The sequence below is a fragment of the Microtus ochrogaster genome, chromosome 16 (genome assembly GCF_000317375.1).
Source record: "Microtus ochrogaster isolate Prairie Vole_2 chromosome 16, MicOch1.0, whole genome shotgun sequence".
Lineage (NCBI taxonomy): Eukaryota > Metazoa > Chordata > Mammalia > Rodentia > Cricetidae > Microtus > Microtus ochrogaster.
In genome coordinates, this window is record NC_022018.1 from 8,364,564 (window position 1) to 8,386,502 (window position 21,939).

At 43.8% G+C, this 21,939-nt stretch overlaps 1 protein-coding gene across 1 annotated transcript in view; it reads left to right on the forward strand.

Moving 5' to 3' along the window:
* Window positions 1-21,939, forward strand: part of Camkmt (calmodulin-lysine N-methyltransferase) — a 392,436-nt gene that overhangs the window by 325,572 nt on the left and 44,925 nt on the right. Inside the window, exons 4-7 of the mRNA XM_013348967.2 lie at window positions 1,695-1,755; window positions 3,548-3,602; window positions 4,659-4,722; window positions 13,119-13,185. Of these exons, the coding sequence (XP_013204421.2) occupies window positions 1,695-1,755; window positions 3,548-3,602; window positions 4,659-4,722; window positions 13,119-13,185 (247 nt within the window). The remainder of the gene's footprint in view (window positions 1-1,694; window positions 1,756-3,547; window positions 3,603-4,658; window positions 4,723-13,118; window positions 13,186-21,939) is intronic.

The window sequence follows — 21,939 nt, forward strand, 5'->3', positions numbered from 1 at the left end:
TTCTCTCTTCTATCTACTCTTCCACCCTCCTTTGCCAACAGCGACAACCTGCTTTTCCTTTGTTCTTATTATGAGCTAGTTAACTGTTGTAAGCACACTGCATGTTTCACTCACTTGATCTCAGAGCCATTCTGTGAAGTTGCTGTTGCAATCACATTCTTTCCAGATGAAAAGTCCAAGGCACAGAGATTAGGTAACCTATCCAACCTATCTAGCACTGCAGAGCAGGGACCGGAGCCCAAATGGTCTGATTTCAGGTACCTGTAGTCTTAACTGCTACACTCTCCCACTTGTGTGCCTTCCTTCCAAATGTGGTTCCAAACACCTCTTGCTGCTTTTCTTTGTTCTTTCCCATGGTTTCCTCTCTACTGAAAATGCCGGGAGACTGGAGTAGAAACACCCTGTGGGACTTTCCTGTAAGGTGTCTGCTGGAGCAACCTCTTCTTCCTTGTCATTAACTCATCCATCCACTATCTTTGGTTGCTTTCATTTCTTTACATCCTCTTCTTTGAAATGTTTACATTTCTTATGTTGAGGCTCATCTCGGGAGAAAAATCAATTGTTTTCAATGTCTTTAACTTTGTGCTGAGTGCTGAGATATGGCCGCTCTTTCCCAGGGCCATGGGGCATCTTTAACCTCCCAGGAAGGAAACCCAGTGGGAGGGGGTCCCCCAATTGATGGCTAAGGCTGATTCCTTAGAGGAAGCCATAACTTTTATGAGGCTATAATTTATTCTAATCATATCTAAAGTAATATAAGCTCATTGTAAAAATTTTGGAAACACAAAAAAGTATAGAGAAAATATTAAGAGCCAACATAATCTGACCATCCTATGACAACCACCAGTAACTATGGCTTCCAACATATTTACCTGGGAAGCAATTCATATTCATTCTTGAACTTTGTCTTCTCAATAAATGTATAAGTGATGATCTTTGGAAATGCCTTTCCAGGCAGTTTAGTGTATAGGATTAATGTTGGATTTAAAGGTATGCCAAAATTGGTGAAATTAATATCTCAATTTTATACTGCAATTTGATGTTTTAATTAAAGAAATGAAGGAATTGTGGATATTTTTAAGGCATTAATATAGAAATTAATGTAGAAAGCTGGGTGGTGGTGGTACAAGGCTTTAATCTTGGCATTCGGGAGGCAGATAGATCTCTGAGTTTGCGGCCAACCTGGTCTACAGAGCAAGTTCTAGGAGAGCCAGGGCTACAAAGAGAAACCCTGTCTCAAATACCCCCCAATATAGAATGACCTCAGCAATTTTAGTTGCCCCTTAAAGTGAGTTTTTTCCCATTCTTCCCCCACTACAGGAACTACATATATAGCAAGTCTTCAACTTATGTGTCTTAATTTTGCATAAATAAGATTAAGATCCACTTGAACTACCATCCACATTTAACTTCTGATATCTGCAACGTTGGTTGTTCATAGTTTTTCTGTTTTATTGTGACTGAAGTTTAGCAAAGTTTCTGGAGGCCATTTTGCTGTCACCCTGGGGAGAGGTCATAACGTCGGCCGTAACGAAAATAACAGCCAAGGAAAGTCATGATCTGGCGCAAGGCACAGAGCCACCATATTAAGTTTGGTTCGAGTTGCAATGGCCTGTCCTGAGTCTTCATTTTTAAAAGCTAGTCTGGAAGAAAAAGACCGTGTTATCCTAATATCTCCGCTACTGTGTTTCCAGGCATCTGGCCAGCCGAGGAGGTTTTGGCTTACTACTGCCTCAAGCACAGAAATATATTCAGGTAAGAGCCACACTTAAAAGATATTTGTTTAGCTTATCATGGTTATTAAATCTGTGAATTAAAAAAAAAAAAAGGTCCACTCTACGGCCTTCAAACTGTAAATTATTGAAAGGAAGGAGGAGAAAAGGGAAGTTGCTGTGAACACGTGTTGCTTCTGAGCGGATCTGCCTTGCCGTGGGGTGTGAGCTCTGCACAGCTCTGCACAGCAAGCTTTTTGCTGTGTGTCAAAGGCTTTTGATTTTCACTTGAGGCATTTTATTTCGCTTTGATTTGGGGGAAACAAAGGGAAGGCGCAATCAATCCTTGCTGATTGTGAAGGTCAAAAAGAAAAGGGTCCCCACCATAAACACATTCTTTAACTTCTGCTGGGGAAGTCACTGTGCTTTTGACAAATGCCTCATGGCTATTCCTTGAAGATGTTCTAGTTTTAAAGGTATTTCTTGTGTCCTCGACAAGATGTATAATATAAATTACTATACTAAAGAAATCAATAATCTCAGCTGTTAATATGTGTTATGTATCAAACCATGATTTCCTAGGACTTAGGAAAGAGGGGGAAAGATTCTTTACTTAAAAATTCTGGAGCTCTTTGGTACAACCAGAAAGTACAAGTTTTTTTTTCATTTTAATTGACCTTTTATGAGCATCCTATATACGCTTCCCTAATAGTCCATCCTGTTTCATAACACACCATTGGTGGTCATGGTGTGTTTTAACCATATGTCCTTACATGCTTGGGTTGATACCATGTAATTTTTGAAGCTCTGTGGGTCCATACTTACCAAGCAGTCTGTGATTGCTTTGAATAACTAAATACACATTCAAATATTTCGTAATATGAATGTCCTCTTCCCCCCCCCCTTTCATTTTGTTTTTTTTCCCCCCTCGTGGGATAATCAACTTCTCAAACTGGAAGTTTGAAGAGGAAGAAACAGTGTTAAGACCCTAAGCATATAACATCTAAAGAGGGCAGCCCTGACTGCCCTGAAGGCTGGCATTTCCTAATCTCGCTATGCTTAAACTCTAGCCAGCCAGCAGTGGGCCAGGGCGAGAATGTCACACGTTGAGGGCTGATATTTCGGCCCAAAGGGGGAAGGTAGGTGTAGAATGGCGCACCCAGCCTTCCCTCTGAGCCCAGCCGGGACTTCAGGTCCGCTGGCTTAACCCTGTGCCTTCCCTGCCTCGCTTATTTGTTGCAGTTGTGCGGGGTCAGTTGTGATCTAAGGGTTAATTGCTAAATGCTCTTTGTGTAATTGTGCTTTATGGGGGTGGCTCAGCTTCCAAACTGTTTCAGCTTTCTTTAAAGAATTAAAAAAAAAACAACCAGGATTGCATTTATTTGTGTGTTGTGTGTGACTCTAACGTGAGTTCACACACACTCATATATATTCTTCGTTTACCCGTCTAACTGGTTTTGAAGGCATGAATGTGGGTTAACAATGTTATCCTTTCCTGACAATTATCTTTCGCTACTCTAGCTAGTTCAGTTCTAAAAGACAGCACCATTGACAAGGGGAGAAAGGGAACCTTCTCGGATTTTTCAGCTCAGCGGTGGCAACGTTGCAGTGAACACTAATGAAGGGACCCCCACTGGCTTGCCTGCTTTGTGACTTCTCTATTTCATAATTATTTTTAAAACGCAAAACGACATGAGGTAGCCCAGTCGCGTCTCCACAACTCCCCCGGTAGTGTCGTCCTTACCGCAGATGGCGATTTGTTCCTGTAACATATATGTGGCTCTGACCATTTCATCTCATTTGTATGGGTTCTACCGTTTCTTTCTCTCTTTCAGGGACCTTGCTGTGTGTGAGCTCGGGGGTGGCATGACATGCTTGGCTGGGCTCATGGTAGGTCTTTTCTCAATTCCAATCCCATTCAGAGGGAGGAACAAAAGAAAAAATGTTCCAGGGCCTCCAACCGCTGGGTCAGAGAACCGTCAACAGCATCAGCTGCGGTCAAGCTGCCGGGTCTTGAGAGACCTTCTAGATTGACTTACTTTCGGATCATATTGATTTTATGGTTGCCTCGATGAGCAGAGACATTTTACCTCAGTGTAGTCAATATCGCTTGTTGTGACATTCCAGGCCTCGCACAGTCTTTCTTTGCCATAGCGAAAGCATTTTTTTTTTCGGATTATAGTCCCATTTGCTAAGATACAGGAATAGCCTGGCGAATCACAGTTGGAGCGCATGAGATAGCTGCTAATGTTTTGCCTGCGTTATTACACCAACAAACATGATCCAGAGCGCTCCGTAATTAGATTCTTTTGAATTAGATTGGCCATTCAGGAACGTCGTTCCCCATTCTCTGGGTTCTGAGTCATGTATTCGGGAGATATTATGTAGCAGCACAGTGCATTAGACAAGTTTTTATGTCTCTACAAATAAAAGCATATTGTTACCCTGATTGGCATTTGACAAACCTGTCGCTCTTATACAATGTGTCGAGGTTACAGCCCAATGTGCGAGCATGTCAAAGCTCACAAAAAAATTAGCCTCACAAAGCCATCTGCCTGCAATGCAAAGTTATATGAAGGGCATCAGGCAGCCAGACAGCAGCGGGCTGAAAGGCAGAGTGACAGCCTTGTATGATGGCTCTACTAGATAAACAGGAGCCCACAAATGAAAGCCTCTCAGAATGCCATCATCCGCTGTCACAATGCAATTACCCAACAGAATGATAGCAAGATAGAGGCTCCCGCAAATGGAATGATAAAAGTATTGACTGATTTGATTGAATGATTAAAATAATGCAGACATAAAATGAAAAAAGATTGAAGATTGTTACAGAGGAATAGGTGAGGTAGCATGATACTGAAGGCTTGTCACTCCTGTCTTCACTTCCGCATAGACAAGCGTATTTGCTCCTTGTTTGCTCTATTCTTTTTTTTTTTCTCTTTCCAGGTTGCTATTTCTGCAGATGTCAAAGAAGTTCTGTTAACTGATGGGAATGAAAAGGCCATCAGAAGTATCCTTATTCAGATAGAAAGCCGGTTTGTTGTGCTCATTCCCAACCCCCCCCCCCCCCCACCACCACCCCGGGCTGAGTAACAATTGATAGAAAGAAAGACAGCACGGGGCTTTAAAAAAGAGCTCCCCATACACATGATCAGTAATTAAGAAAAACTAGAAATATATGGACTCACTGCGGTTGACTGCATATGTTTCTTTTTTTAAGGCTTACAGACACTTCTCACTGAAGGAGCTGATGTTTTGTGCGCCTCTCGAGGCAATTCACAATCTTATTTCATAATTTCGAGGCATTCTCGCTCTTTATTTTCAGTAAGGTCTTCCAGCCCAACACAGATTAAAATTGCTATTTACTTTATTTGGTGTTGCCTAGAAATATTCACGTCTAGCTTCCAAGCCTGTAATATTGCACACGCCAGCCGTACTGGACCTATGCTAATTGCTAAGGACTTGCCTATATTCCCCCACTGGAAACAGCTATCGTTCCTTCATGATCTCCTTTTATTTAGGATTAAAATGCTATCTCTTTTTTTTTCCTGCTATGCCATTACAGTTCAAACCCCATTATATTAGATTATGCTTTCCTAATATGTACACAGAGTTCAGGAAATTGAACTGTACTTTAACTAAGGAAGCAAGCACAATTTATGGCTACTCTAGCCGCCTCGCTGATGTGCTCGGCGTCGTTAACAGCCGTTAGAAATTGAGAGGAAAAGTGGTGGAAGATCTGTTTGCTTTGGATTTTTTTTTTTTTTTTGACATGGTGAGGAAGACAGGACCCTTATTTGAATTTTCAGGCCCTTCAAAGACTTGAAGTAGCTTTGAATTTTGTGGCATTTTACATAAAGCCTACTTTTGATTTCCTTTCCTCCTTCCTCTGCTCTGTAATTTTTTTTTTTTTCGAAAGTAAAATTCCCAGCAGCTCCCCACACAGAGGAAGGAGGACTGAGAAGCTTGCTCGCTAATATTGTTCTGCAGCTCTGCAGAGCCCCACCCAGCTAATTGCCTGACAGCTCTTTAAAAAAAAAAAAATTCAGGAAGGGAAAACAGCCAATCACAATCTTTGCCTTTCACACCAGGGAAAGAGATCACAAAAGGCGCTTCCTTTTTTTTAAACGTAGGGTTCTAATCATGATCTTGAGACTGGCAAGTTTTTCTAAATATTCCTGAAGGCGAGTGCCGCTCCAGTCACACTTCTTTCTTCTGGCTTCTTCTGTGCCCATATCATTTCTCTGTGCTCCTCCTTGTCAGGGAACACAGAGCGAGGGGAGTTCTCAGGTATACCAGCTCAGCCCACATGGTGTTTTTCTGAGTTTAGAAAGACAGGGATATAGAACAAGAGAGAGAGATCTTTTGGCTACAGAAACTTTCAGACTGGGCCCAGTACCCTCGGATCTCGCCCCCCCACCCCCCGAAGTCGCCAAGTGACTTTATTTAAAGGCACCAGAAATCAATTAGAACTTTTTATCATCAAACTGTGGGGAGCATCCAGAATCCGTATGTAAATTTAATTGTACTAAAATTATGATTGAACTACATACTACAGAGTGTCCAAAGGAGAGAAGCGAGGCTAATGTCATTAATTATTATCGCACCTTCGCTTTAAGCAGTAGAGATGCCATGCCAGCTCTTGAAATCAGAGAGGAAATCTCAGATTCTGCCATTCACTCTGCCGGCCTTTCAAAGAAATGATTGGTACAGCCCCCTCCCAAGAAAATGGATTTTTAACATTTGGTCCTCAGAGGCTCGGCCCCGTGAGTGCTTTATTGTGCTGGGTTTTACAATGGGTTTAATATAGCGGGGTGCCAAAGGGCAGGAGGGAGAACCTTACAATGCAGATGAAGTAGGTCCTTTCAGGATGCAGCCCAAACTGGCCCTGCGTTTTATTTCATCTCTTAGGACCTTCCTGATAGGGTTGGGTTTTTATGATGGCTCGTTCCATGTTTGTGTGCCTTTTTCTGTTGTAAGTAGATCTAATTTATTTTAATTAAGAGAAAAAAGCATGCAAAAGCCTTAAAATTGGCAATGTGGCTTCCTGCTTTTAATACTAATGTTGTTCTTGATTTGCAAACAGCTCACAATAGGCATGCCTTGTAATCTGTTTTGCTGAGTGAGGTTAATATGAGTGAATCCCCTCCCTGTTTGTGTGCCTCCTCTGGAAGAACAACTCATTCACCAAATCGCATACTGCCCATGCATATAGATCAAACAACTCATTTAGAAATCACTGTTTATGTCTTTCCCTTAAATTTTTAGGAAGCCCAAATTATACAGCAGTTACCCAAAAATTACTTTCTAAAAAGGAAAGGTGGATGCCAATAGCAACAACAACAACAACAAAAAAAAAGTGTGTGTGTGGGGGAAACATTGCCAGAAGCCAACAAATCTCTAAGCAAAGCTGCTAATTATTCTTAATGGGCAAGATGAGCACATTAAGAAACAAATGAACACACCAGAGAAATGATAACAATCGACCTGGCAGTCACTCGTTGCCTGTGTATTAGTCTCATCATTTTAAAATTGCTCTGTTGTTCTCAGCTTCTGAACGGAATGAATCCAACCAGTTTATTTGCTAGTCTCTTTAAGCTTCTGCCATTCTGATTTTTATTTTTTATTCTTTAGGAAGAATAGAATGTTTTGTTATTTTATTTCAGCTTGTTTTATTTTTAATATGTGAGACAACAGAGAGATTAGGTCTGGACCTATAGATCCACAAAAGCATGTTAGCCAATTGTATGCCCGTTTATCTTTCTGCCGTGACCCTGGGAAGCTAGCCGTGGATCTGAGATTCACTGCAAAGAGGTTTATCTAAATAATAGTAATAATAATAATAATAATAATAATAATAATAATAATAATAATAATAATAATTTGAGCTAAAATGAACTTTATATCTTGAATATTTTCTCAGGCTCATGAGTAAGTTTCCTTGAAGTTTTTCTTAGTCCTTAAGGTACTGACTTTAATCCAGGAATCCCCATCCTGAAAACCATCTTTCCCTAAAGATACCATTTCTTCTGTGCCCCACAAGAACATAAGGGATAAGAAGAAAATGGGATCATCTGGTCTACCCAGTTCTCAATTTTGTTTTTATTATTATTATTTTAATTTTGTAAATGGATGTTTGACCTGCATGCATGTCCGTGCCCCGTGTGCATAGCTGGTGCCCACAGAAGCCAGAAGAGGGCGCCAGATCCCCTGGAACTGGAGTCCCAGATGGTTATAAGCCACTATGTGGTGCTGGCAATCAAAGTAAGCAGCCAGTGCTCTTAACCACTGAGCCATCTCTCCAGCCCCTCAAATTTATTTTAAAACAGCATACAAAAACGCCCTTTGGCATTTCCCTCTTAGTGCAGTAAGGGAAGAAGCCCCTAAATATTCATATATAGTAACTACTTAGGTGTGTAGCTAGTGGACACAATGGGAGAAGAAAAGGGAAGGAAGATGGCAGGCTAAATTCTGGTTGCTGCCAAGCCCCCTGCAAGCCATGTTGAGTAGAAGTAGAACTGGGGTGTAGGGTTCTTGTCTTTAATCTTAGCACTTGGGAGCTGGAGGCAAGAGGATGAGGAGTTCAAGGCCAGCCTGGGTTATGTGCAGCCCTGACTCAAAGCAAAAAAGAAAGGAAGGAAGGAGGGAAGGAAGATAGGAGGAAAAGAAAAATAAAACAACCTGGTTGGTCATGATCACTAACTGATCCGCCTCAAACACCCAACCTTGGCCCATCAACAGCTATAGTGTTATCTTCAGAATCTTCCTGTGCTTGGAGCAGTGTTCTGTGTTCTTATCCCAGTGGTTTGTGTGCATAGACTCAACTTAGGGCTTAGGAGTCTCCAAAGCCAGGTAAATCCCATGACTCTTTACAGGAGATGCCCAGGTTTGCCATCTTTAAAATAGAATCCCTGGCTTGTGTAATGAATGAGTGGGGAGCCTCGTGGGTGTGGTGCAGCCTGTGCTGGGGCTGGCAGAGAACTTGCAAATCCCAGGCCATCGTCCTGTGACGCCAGCCTTCCATCTTCTGTGCGGCACACGTGAGCCCTATGAGCCTCACTGTGCAGTGGTCAGATGGCTTCTCCCTTCCCTTCCTGAGGCTGCCAGCTGGGGCCTCCAGCACTGGAGGCAATCACTCCAGCCTTAAGCCACAGCCTAGCCTTTCAAATGGTGAGTAAGACAGTACGTCCCCACCCACTAGGGACACAACTTTCGCCATGTTGAGAACATGGTGCCACATAGAAAGGGGGCAGGGCAAAAGTTGGTTGATGCCTCCACTTCTTTCAGATCTAAGGTAAATAGTCACATAATTAACTCTGAGCCCTCAGAGGAGACACTCAGTGTGAAGCTTCAGTTTAGGGGCAACCACTTGCCTTTTTATTCCACCAAACATTTTAGGTTGGATTATTCAAAAAATGATAAACTTGGCATGAGTTATGCGCCCACTATGTCTTGAATCTGTCCTGTGGGAGACCCCATAAGCCTATAAAATAGACTTACTAAAATTAATCTATAAAATAGATATATTTTCTATCTATGTATCATTTATATAGATATAGTTTATATAGATATATATCTATATATACCATTTATATAGAGATATATTTTATACCTCTAGATCTAATTTATGATATCTATAAAATAGATAGCACTGTTCCTATTTAGTTTTGGAGCTCAGAGACATTGGACCCATGGTCACACAGCAGTAAGTTTCAAAACTAGCATAAGAAGCCAGCTTCGTTCTTATGGCATGGCCTGTTGCCAACCCTCTAAATGACTCTGGTTCACCACAGGTGAGAATACTTGGTGAGTGTTGTCTTGTATGTCCTCAGCACCTGATGATGGGGGGCGGAAAAAAGCCTGTCATGCATAAATGTAACAAGCGGCAAGGTGTCATTGCTAGCAGACTTGGTGTCTGCTCTCGATTTGTTGAAGTAAGGAACAGATTTAAGAGTAGTGCAGAGCCAGGCGGTGGTGGCGCACACCTATAATCCCAGCACTCGGAAGACAGAGGCAGGCAGATCTTTGAGTTTGATCAGCCTGGTCTGTGGAGCAAGTTCTAAGACAGCTAGGGCTACACAGAATAACCCTGTCTCAAAAAACAACACAACAAAAAAAGGGGAGTATGTTGCCTTAAATCAGAAAAAAAATTGCCGCTTTTGAACATTTAAAAAGTCATTTAGATCAAAATGAATGGGATTTATGTCGGGCTGGAGAGATGGCGGAGAGGCTGTTCTTCCAGAGGACAAGCAGTTCCCAGCACCCACATGGCAGCTCGCAACTGCCTGTAACTTCAGTTCCAGTGACTCTAGCACCTTCTCAATGACAATGTGTATACCAATGCACATAAAAATAAAATCTTAAAAAGAAAGAAAAATAGTTAAAAATAGGATTTATGCTATAATCTTAGTGTTCTTCCCTCCCTTTTAATTCCCCAATGAAATCAAAGATAATGTAAACCAAAAGACAAAGCCTCATGAATCACAGTGTTATTTTTTAAGTATTTTTTGGTTCAAAGAACAATACTGGGTCGCAGAGATGTCTCAGTAGTTAGGAGTGTCTACTGCTTTTCCAGAGGACTCCAGATTGGCTCCTAGTTCCAGGGGTGATTCAACACCTCTGGTCTTTGCAGGACACACACACACATCCACATGCCCCCACACAGACACACATAATACATAATTTAAAATGAAATCTTTTTCTACAGAACAATACTGGGGCTGGACACATAGCTCATGGGTGATCTTCAGAGGACCTGGGATCAATTCCCGGCACCCACATGATGGCTCCCCGCTGTCTGTAACTCCCGTCTCAGGAGATCTGATGCTCTCTTTTGGTCTCCAAAGACATTAGGCACACACATGGTACACATACATACACGTAGGCAAAACACCCATACACATAAAATAAATAATTTAAAAAATAATAAGCTGATTCCCAATGTATATACAATTGATACATACAATTACTGGTTACACAGTGACACTCATATTTTATATACCTATAATATATGCAATTGACTTAAAAGGCCTTTGTTGGTATTATATATGAGTATATATCTTAAGAATAAAAATCAACGGATAATTGAAATGAAGCATCCCTCCTGGCATTTCCAGAGCATTCTAGAAGGACACTAGACATAGCAATCTGGCTCCTGCTGAGCCACAAGCAGTTGCCGTGTCAAGGGGACTGAGACAGCTCCCCCGTCCCATCTCATCCAGAAACCACAGGAAGGCTTGCCTGGCAGCCAGCCCCTCCCACTGAGACCTTCTGGAAAGTGGATGCAGATCACAGATCATGATTGGGTCTGTTGTGTTGAACAGTATCCTGGTCATATTGACTCAGTTTGATTGGATTTCCTTTATTACCCCGAGGTGACACAGGGAGTTGATAAAATCTATTATTGGACACAGTGCCATCCAGAAAGACCATCAAAATCTGACCTATGGCGGGGGGGGGGAGGAAGGGAGAATATCAGAGTTTATCTCTTCAGGTAATGTTTTAACACAGCACTGCCGTCTTTTCTCTTGTGATTCTCTTGATATATTTTTAAAAGCCCTTCTAAACCTCAAAATATATTTTCTGCCCTGTTCTAAAAATAAAGCAGCCTAAATACCACTGTGAAATTTTCCTTTAAGAAAAATAACTTCTTGCAACTTAAATAACCACGCTCGCTCCAGCCTGACCACCCAGGGCCACGGGTTTCTCAACTGTATAAAGTATATAGTGTTAAGATGTTTACTAAAAATTATTAATAGGTTTTCCGAGTTATATAATTTAGCTTCCCTGAGACTATTTTATAAAAAAGTATTACCTCCACTAACAAAATAATATGTTTTGCTTGATAGATTAGTCGTGCACTCATGGGACGCTACAGGTGTGCCGGCGCCAAATGGCAGGCAGTTGGGTGCCATGGAAACGCAGAATAGGGTGTGGCTAGGGGAGGGGACTTAATAAAAAAAAACAGTTGTCAGTTGACTCTACCAATTTTGTGCTCCTCAGAAGGAAGATGTCAGGCGTCCTTTCCTGCAATCTATTCCATCTAGAACGCTCCTGAAATAGACAGAAACTGTAGGCCGATGTGTCATTTTAGTTCATCAAAACAAGTAGGCAAATTAGTCTCCTTTATTTTTTTAATGAATGTAATTTAACGGTATTTAATTTGCATACAGGAAAGTTCACCCAGGGGAAAAAAAAAAGTCTGCATTATGGCACTTTTGTAAACCTCCACAAAGCCCGTCATTAGGGGACCTAATTGATTTTTCCTCCCTATCACACAGTACCTGCTTATTCATTCGGAGAAGAATGGGTGTGCCTGGTGGTTCAAGCAGAGCTTTGGGTTTAAGAATCCTGCAGTTCTGTTCTGGCAGGGAGATCTTGGCCAGCGTTTGCTTTGAACATTCAGGAAATCTGTTTTTCCGAGCAATAGGGGAACATCGCTGTCTGCCTGGTGTCCTCCGCATGGGCCCAATTTCGTTCAGCTTGCAGCCTTCACTAGAATTCTTTTGAGTTCTTGTTTGTTTAAACTTGCCTTCCTCCAGAAGAGGGATTGCGAGGCATCTTAGAGGAAATGTCTAATACATGAGAAGATGGGGGTATTCAGAAGTTAGGAAACCAGGGGAAGCCAGGGACAGAGGTCAGTACATAAAATAAGTCTGCAGGAGTGTCTGGGTGTTAGTATATTCAGAAGGCTTTGTCAGTCCAGGGCAAAGAGAGAAATAGCAGCGCTCATAAACACCCATGCTGCCCTTTGTAGATCTGAAGTCCAGCTTTTGCTGATGTTGAACCAGATGTGATTTTTCCCAAGGGTCTTTGGATGTCCTGCAAAGTTTCTCTAATATAAACAGGCTCTTCTGCATGAGTCTTCTTCGCCAGCACATGGCCAGAGGCCAAAGTAGTTCTTCAAGGGACCCTTCACTAGGATGGCTTTCTTCACCGGTGCTGCATCTTCTCCCAAAGATGCTCCAAATTTGTCTCCACCTCTCTTTTCCTCCTTCCAACACTGCCCCAGCTGCTCTTCTCCCTCCCCTACAGGTGGTTAGGAGATTGGAACCACTTCAATTCGGAAAGCCATTGCTCTCCTCACTGACTGAAGGACATCTGTCTTTGGATGCCTGATTGCCCTGGGGAAGTGGCGTAGCAGCTCATGTTCCCCAGCTGTGCCCTCCAGCTTATACCCTCTGGGTCCTGCCGTGATGCTACCTAGATGCTCCTTCCATGGGCAGTGAAATTGCAAGCTGGAGTACGAAAAGATCTTGCCAGCGGTAAGTTGGCATTTCACGCTACAGCATCGACCGCTCCCTTTTTTCTGCCTTGATCCCATTGTGGTAAGAAGCCAGTGTGTTTCGGGTTCTTTCTCAGTCAGCTGATAGCCACTACAAAAGTTTCCTTAACTGTGCCCTGTAGATGTGGACAGCATCATCACAAGCAATCGGAAGACGGGCGTGTTTAAGGCTCAGAAAGTGTCAAGCCGGTAAGATATCCTTCCGCCTCCTGTCTGATTTGAAACATCTCAGCTGAAACTGCTTTCTTGATGCTATGGATTAATACAGTAATAACAGATAATGTTAGCTGAGCACTTACTGTGTGTCAGGCACCGTTCTGAGCACTGCACGTGTGTCCTGTGACACTCCCCTCAGGCAGGCAGACACTCCATTCAGTAGCTGAGAACACCAAAACTACATATTGTATAGAACACTCAAATAATGTATTATTCGCTGAGTTAGGGTCACTTCGTGGCTCGGGAATAATTCATCTTATTTTTTATGTGCATTAGTGTTTTACCTGAACGTATGTCTGTGTGAGGGTGTCAGATCCCCTGGAACTGGAGTTTCAAACAGGTGTAAGCTGCCTTGTGGGTTCTGGGAACTGAACCTGGGTCCTCTGGAAGAGCAGCCAGTGCTCCTAACCACTGAGCCACCTCTCGGGCCCACTTTCTGGCTAAGATGATGCAGAGTGAGGTTGAGAAAAGCCCAGCTTGAGGCCTTCTTCAGTGCCTTTATTCCAGTGGCCCTCTGCATAGACAGTCTTGCACCCCTAGAGGATTCTGGCAGTCCCTGGGAACTTTTGTTTTAAATAATAATTTTTGTCATGACTTGGGGTCAGAGTGGACAATGTTGCTACTGGTTTCTGCTGGTCCTGATGTTCCATGGTGGAGATCACTCATTGTCAGCTTTCAAAATATGAAAGCATCTATCTGGCCCAGGCCATCAATAGTGCGGCACCTAAGACACCTTCATCTATTGATCGTTTTACCAGTCCAGGGGTCCTGTCCCTTTTGATTCTGTCCATTCTTCTCCAGAGCAGGAGAACAGCTTCCCAGGCAGAATCACTGCATGTTGTGTGATGCCCACCCTGTGGCCAGCTGACCTAGAAGGAGAATGCCACCATTAGTATGCACGAAATGGCTGTATCTGTCTCCCTTTGTGTATTTAACTACAGATCTCGTTACAGTAACAGTTCCATTTGGAATTATTTCATCTTTCACTATTACTTTGGCATCCCTTAGTGTTTTAGGTTTTCTCTATATCGAGGACACTTGCCTACCCTGACTGTGTAGTTTGAGAAAAACAGTTGAATGAACAGACACAATGGATAAAAACCAAAGTGCTGCTGGGCACGATGGCATATGTCTGTGATCTGAGCACTCGGGAGGGAGACTCAGCCAAGCCCTGCCTCTATGGTTCCATCTCGTTCTGGAAAAGACTTCATTTTGGGACATGCTTCTCAACCTGGTCTTTTAGTTATCAATCAAAAGTGCATTTTCTATGTTGTTCTCATCTACATTTATTTAGTGCTTAAGGTCATTTGTGAGCATATGAGTGTATTTCAGCATATGCAATCAGGGAATGATAGACTTCAGCTTCACGCTGTGCAGTGAGATTGTGTTTTTACAAGACACAATGTTGTTTACTGAGTGTTAATAATCACTAATTAATAAACATATCTAGACTTCTAAAATGTTGCATTTTAAAGAATGAAATGTCAAGTGTTTAACTTGGGACGTGCAATAGAATTTTCTGTTATCTCTTCATGAAATTATTAAGTTACGTAAAATGTTGCTGTTTGGCACAGGGCAGCTCCCAAATGCTTAGGGCCTGGCTTTAGTCAGATGTGTCTCCTCTCAAGAATGCTATTTCTAAATGTATTTTTCTGATACATGGCAGGACATAAAGACATAGAGATTGCTTTTCAATAATCATACAGGATTCCCTAATGAGAAGCTTGTTTTCTCTTTGTTTTTCTTTTGGGGGGGTTTGTTTTATTTTGTTTTCCTTTTCTGCTTTTATCACAGACTAATTGTGGTTAGTTTCCCCTTCTGTAAAAACTCAGAGCGTTTTTTAAAATTTATTTTTAAAAAAACCTATCTTTTCTCATTTTACACGCCAAATCCATTTCCCACTCCCTCCCCTCCTCCTGCTCCCTCCACCTTCTTCCCCCCCCCCACTACTCCCATTCCATCCCCATCCTCTCCTCAAAGAGGGTAAGGCTTCCCATGGGGAGTCAACAAAGTCTAGCACATTGCTTTGAGGCAGGACCAAGGCCTTCTCCCTCTCTGTATCTAGGCTGAGCAAGGTGTCCCTCCAGAGGGAAGGGGTTCCAAAAAGCCAGAACAAACAGTAGGGATAAAGCCTGGTCTCACTGCCAGTGGCCCTACAGTCTGCCCCAGCCATACAACTGTTCACCCACATTCAGGGGGCTAGTTTGGTCCTACACTGGTTCCCTTGCTGTCAGACCAGAGTTGGAAGGCTCCCATTAGCTCAGGTAAACTGTTTCAGTGGGTGTCCCCATCATGGTCTTGACCTCTTTGCTCGTATTTTCATTCTTTCCTCTCTACCACTGGACTCTGGGAGCTCAGCCCAATGCTCTGCTGTGGTTCTCTGCCTCTGCTTGCATCAGTTGCTGGATGGAGGGTCTATGATAATATTTAAGATAGTCATCAATCTGACTACAGGGCAAGGCCAGTTCAGGCACCCTCTCCTCTATTGCTTAGGGTCTTAGCTGGGGTCATCCTCGTGGATTCCTGGGAGTTTCTCTAGTGACAGATTTCTTAATAGCCCCATAATGGCTCCCTCAATCAGAATATCTCTTTCCTTGTTCTCCGTCTCACTCCGAGCATTTTTATCCGAAGTCTTCTAAAGTAAAGATACTTTAGGAGCAGGGCGGGGCTGGGAGATGGCTGAGTTAGTTGGTCAACGGCTTGTCGTCCAAGCTTTAGGACCTGAGTTCAAATCCCCAGCACCCATGTTAAAACAACTATGGCTTGTGCCTGTAATCCTAGCACGGGGGAAGTGAAGACAGGAATGCCCTTGGGTCTTGATGGCTAGCCAGTCTAGCCAATCAGGTGAGCTCCAGGTTCAGTAAGAGATTCTAGCTCATAAAATAAGGTAGATAAGTGATTGAGGAAGACACCCAACATTGACCTGTAGCCTGTAGGTGCATACGCTCATACACATCCACAAACACACACCCACACACATACACTCATACACACACCCCAACACACCCAATATAGAAGCACTCATACACTCCCCAACACACACACATTCTAACACACCCCCAATACACACATACTTATACACACCCCCGACACACAGACATTCATACTTCTACCCTCAACACACACAAACACTCTTACACACCCCCAATACACACATACTTATACATTCCCCCAACACACACACACTCATACACACACCCCAACACACACATACTTATACACCCCCAGCACACACACACTCATACACACCCCAACACACAGACACATTCAAACACACCCCCAGTACACACACACTCATACTTATACTCTCAACACACACAAACACTCGTACACACCCCCAACACACACATACACTCATACACACTCCCCTAACACACACACAGTCATATACACACCCCAACACACACACTCATACACACGCCCCAACACACACATACTTATACACCCCCAGCACACACACACTCATACACACACTCCAGCACACCCAATACACACACACACTCATACCCACTCCCCCAACACACACACACTCATACACACACAGCTAATACACACTCATACAAATGCACCCAACACACACACCTCATACACACCCCCAACACACATAATTCATAAACACATCCCAACACACACAGACACACACAGACACACACACACACACACACACACACGGTGGGGGGAGGTTTAGGGAGGTCAGGTGAATGACTCAATAAATGTGATCTTATAGTAAGGAGCTGCTTGACCGGTCACTTGCCCTCCAGCAGCTAAGGAAGCGAAGTCACCAGCTAGTAGCACAGCGATGAGCATTCCTCTCTCTGCCCACTGCTTCCCCACCCATAACCAGTACAATGCGAGTGACGGTATTAGTGCCGTGAGAGAAGAAATTAAAGGGAGCCATTCACAAAAGAGCTCAGATACAGTTCAGTATTCTTTTCTAGCGCCTCAATGCATATGCAGGATTTCTCCTCCAAATTGGAGGTGTGAAATAACAGTAGCGACAGATAGCTAAGACGTATTTACCGTAGCTGCAAAGCTCACGCGCGAGCCAAATATTTCTGCTATTAAAGAGCACTTCAAAGCTTGACGTGAAGTTTGTAACAGCTGAATGTCTCTTGTGACTTCATTTGCACAGAAGATGTAAAAGCAGAAAGGGAAGTCGTGAGCTAAGAGCTGTGAGCCTACGGGGCTTTTCGAAAGGAATGAGATGCTGCCCAGAAATGTGACTGGCACCCTACGCTTCCATCCCCCCACTCAGTGTCCTTAGTAAATGCTGTAGTTTTAATAAGTGTCCCTCAGCAGCACGTCCGATAAAGGCTTGGGCCCCAGTCTGGGGTGCGACTTGGAGGCCGTTGGAACCTTCAAGAGGTGTTGCCAAGAAATTCAGTCTTTGGAGCTATGCTCTTAGAGGGGATATTAGGATTCTGATCTGCCCTCCCCCTCTTACTTCCTGATGAGTTCCTTCCTCTGCCCCTCACTCCAGCACCTATAGAACGAACGCCTCACCGTAGCTTCAAAAAGCAGTGGCCAACTGACCATGGACTGAAGCAGACCAAACTATGAGCCTTCCTTCCTCTTTATAGTAGTCTCAGAGAGATGACCAGCACAGTGACTGTCAGTCATCCTCCTGCCCCTGACCTCCTCCTGCCTCTTACACAGGGCAGACCGGGGCCATATGGATTCTGAGGCCCCTCTTTAGGGGGGCGAATTCATTATATCTTACTCTAGCGCAGTGGTTCTCAACCTTCCTAATGCTGCAACCCTTTAGTACAGTTTCTCATATTGTGCTGACCCCAACCAAAAAATTACTTTGTTACGTCTTCATAACTGTAATTTTGCAACTGTGGTGCATGCCTTTTATCCCAGCACTTGGGAGGCAGAGGCAGGTGGATCTCTCTGAAATCAAGACCAGCCTGCAGAACACAGAGAAACCCTGTCTCAAAAAAAAAAAAAAATGAAGCAAAATAAAAATGAGTTGTAATGTAAATATCTGATATGCAGGATATCTGACAAGCGACCCTTGTGAAAAAGGTCATTTCATTCCCGCAAAGGGGTCACGACCCACAGTTTGAGAACCACTGCTTAAGAGACTCATAATGGTCATGTAAACACATTATTAGTGTCTATTGGCAGGGACCTTTTGCAAATGAGGGCTGGGGCAGGTGTTTCATCTAAGCTCATAGTGAATCTGGCCTGCTGTCATGAACACCTCCTTCCTTGCCTACTGGAACTTTTGTTTGTTTTTGAAACAGGGTCTCACTATGTAGTCCTCGCTATCCTGGAACTCACATTGTAGACCAGGCTGGGTTTGAACTCATAGAGATCTGCCTGCCTCTACCTCCCAAGTGCTGGGATCAAAGGTGTACACCACCATGCCCATCACCTCCCCCCCTTTTTAAGAACACTGTTAAATCTGGCGATGGTGGTGCACACCTTTAATCCCAGCACTCGGGAGGCAGAGGCAGGCGGATCTCTGAGTGTGAAGCCAGCCTGGTCTACAGAGTAAATGTCAGAACAACCAGGGCTCCATAGTGAGACCCTGTCTGGGAGGGGGTGGGAGCAGGGAACCATCTGCTTCCTCTGATACATTTCAATCCAGCCACACTGTGTTCAATATGAAAGGCATGGTTGCGAAGGTACGAACCGTTAATGCTGGCCATCAGGGATCCACACATACGAAACATTCTGTCCATCTCATCTCCAGGATCTCACAGCCATCTGATGGCTCTCCTGTTCATCCATCCACGTAGCTGTTCATTCATTTATCCAGTGAGTCCAAGGCGTGCCTTTAGGGATCTAAATACGGAGCAGTCGTTAGTAGTGTGTGAACAAAGGAACTGCCGTCTAAGTATAGTGGGGAATTTATGAAAGAGCAAGGCTATTTACAGCAGCTCAATTGTTGGGTTTATCTGAAGCTGTCTTCAAAACCGTGACTCGAACAAAGCACCACTTGGAGCTTTTGACGGCTGTGTGCTTCTGGGTCTTCCAGAACCGGTGAATAGCGCCATTCTCTGGTCAGCATCAGATAACAGCTATGCTTTCAAAATACTAACCTAGCCCTGCCATGGTGGTAAGAGTAAATTTCACTTAAAGAAAGCAGCCATTTGTGTTTGTTTGGAAGTTGTCACTGAATTTAAGCGGTGGCTTTTGTTATTCTTCCTGAAACCACATGTATTTATAAACTCTCCAACTTATTTTTAGGAGTTTTGGAAGTTCTTTGTTTGTTTGTTTGTTTGTTTTTAATCTGTGCAGGGGTGGGGGCACCAGGGCCAATCAGTGGTCCCATTGCTGTTACTGTCCAAGATACATGGCTACCTTTTAGTCTGTTTCCGTTAGAGGTTAAATTAGGATCCTGTTGTTAGCTTTTCCGAGCTTCTGCTCTTGACTCTCCTCATCCTCCCCCCCACACTCTTCCCAGCCTCTGCCTTCTCCTTCACTCGCTGACCCCGCGAGAATGGGTTTGCATTCTGTCAGAAGACCCAAGATGTTGAACTTAGACAGAGAAAAGGGTTTATCCCCAGTTTACCTTTCTGTAGGGTCCATCCAATACTGAGCGATTATGTTTCTTTGGGTCCCTGAGAACTGAGACAGATGGCAATGGCGGGAAGCATATGGCGGCACATGCTGCTCACCTCATGGTCAGGAAGAGGAAGAAAAAGAAGGAGACCTAGGATTCCACACTCTGCTTCAAAGGGGTGCCCCCAGTGACCTAAGGCCTCCTGCTGGACCCACTTCCTACAGGCCCCACCATCTTTACCATGGTGGGGACCAGACCTTAGCACACAGACTTGAGAGGACACCACCTCGGCCGTAGCATTCTTTCGTTCCTAGCTGGCTTTGTCGTTCCAATATCAGGTCTTTGTCAATCTCATCCCCTACTTGTCCTTCAAAATCTCGTTTCCTTAGTGGCTCAATTCCTTCTGCTTTATCCTTCTTTTAGCTGCTGTTGGTCTCAAACTCGTACCTCGGTGGAATGAAGCCCAGACTGTTGGCGCTGGTGCGCTGGCTAGCTAGTTCCATGCTTATCGGTCTGTTCCTTTGCTGACAGGGATTTTGATCACTTTCTGTTTTCCAAATGATGGTCTAAGTGCTAGCGACACAGTGGGGAACAGAACCCAGGAAGCCCGTGCCTTCTTGGAGTTGACATTCTAGGGAGGGAGGCAGCTGGTTTTTCTTGAAGACAAGGACTCTCTTTAGTGTGGTTTCTTTTTTCATTCCATGAAGCAATTAGTGTCTGTGGCCCCCAGAGTGTGCGAGCGTTTGGAGTTTGTATTTGAAAGACGTGGATCCGAACAGTTTTTAGCGGAAGAAAAGTCAAGCTCCAGAGAGCCAGACGGCAGCTTGTGCATCAGATAGCGACTTCCATTTCAGGATGGCTTCTCAGGCGGGCGTCCTCCATGTCTGTAGACAAACTGACAGTGTGAGTAGGCATTTATCTGCTCTCTGTCAGGTTGAAGAGGCAGGTTAGGAGAAGGTAACTGAGATAAGGCAGCTGAGGGCTCTTTAGGAAATTTTCTGATAAAATATACCTGTTAGGGAGTTTGGCTAAAACTAGGGCAACAGAATCTTGAGAGGTGCAGAGAATTCTAGAAACGCTGTGCTCCTGTCCCTTCCTTTGGGGCCTGGCATACAAGAAAAGGAAATTACTGTGTGCAGTTGCTTCTGCTCAATTAGTGCGTTGATCGGTTTGCCGAGTCTGCAGAAGAGCCCTGGTCCTTCCTCTTCAGTTTTACCTTGGCAAAAGGATCCCCCAAGAATGTTAGCCAGTGTATTTTAATGCAGTACTTTTTTTTTTTTAATGAAAAGGAGCCAGGCTTTAACATTTGGGGACAGTGTTTTTTAGGGGCACTCCTAAACTGCAGAAAATTCTTCCGGGATAACATTGCAGTGATTCTTTGAGCTTTCTGCACACTGCTCTTTCACTAAGGTCAAAGTCTCATACCAAGAACTCTTGTGTTCCCTGAGGAAGTGTCTTCTGGTTTGAAGAGACAACCTTTCTTCATTTCCAAAATTCAGTATTATAGAAATAATATGTCAAGCCTTGTGACCATAGTTCAATTGGTAAAGTATTTGGCTAATAAGCATGGGGGGCTGAATTTGATCCCTGGAACCCATGTGGAAAGGGCTGGGCATGAAGGTGTGCTCTTATAATCCCAGCACCGGGGAAGCAGAGGCAGAAAGGTCTCTACGGCTCACCGGCCAACCAGTCCTAATCACATCTGTGTGCTCCATGCGAGTGACTTTGTCTCACGACACAAGGCAAAGAGCACTTGAGGAATGACAACTAGGTTGTCCTGTGGCTTCCTCATGCACGCACACCTTTCTAGGCACACGGGATAAACACATGTCAATGAAAATGTCTTCATTTTTCAAAGGAGCTCACTTTAAAAGGAAAGAAACCAGGACTGGAGAGATGGCTCAGTGGTTAAGAGCACTGACTGCTCTTCCAGAGGACCTGGGTTCAATTCCCAGCACCTACATGGCAGCTCATAACTGTTTGTAATTCCAGTTCCATGGGATCCTACAATCATGGCAAAACACCAGTGCACATAAAATAAAAATAAATAAATTAAAAGGAAAGAAACTACCTTCAAGACACTTGAAAATGACTTTATTAGTCATGTTGTGAAACATGAACCTAAATCTCGCCATTAACAATGGACATCAGTGCACAGAGTTTTGCTCCTTACAAATGATGCTGGAGTGGGGCACAGCTGCATCCCCCATGTG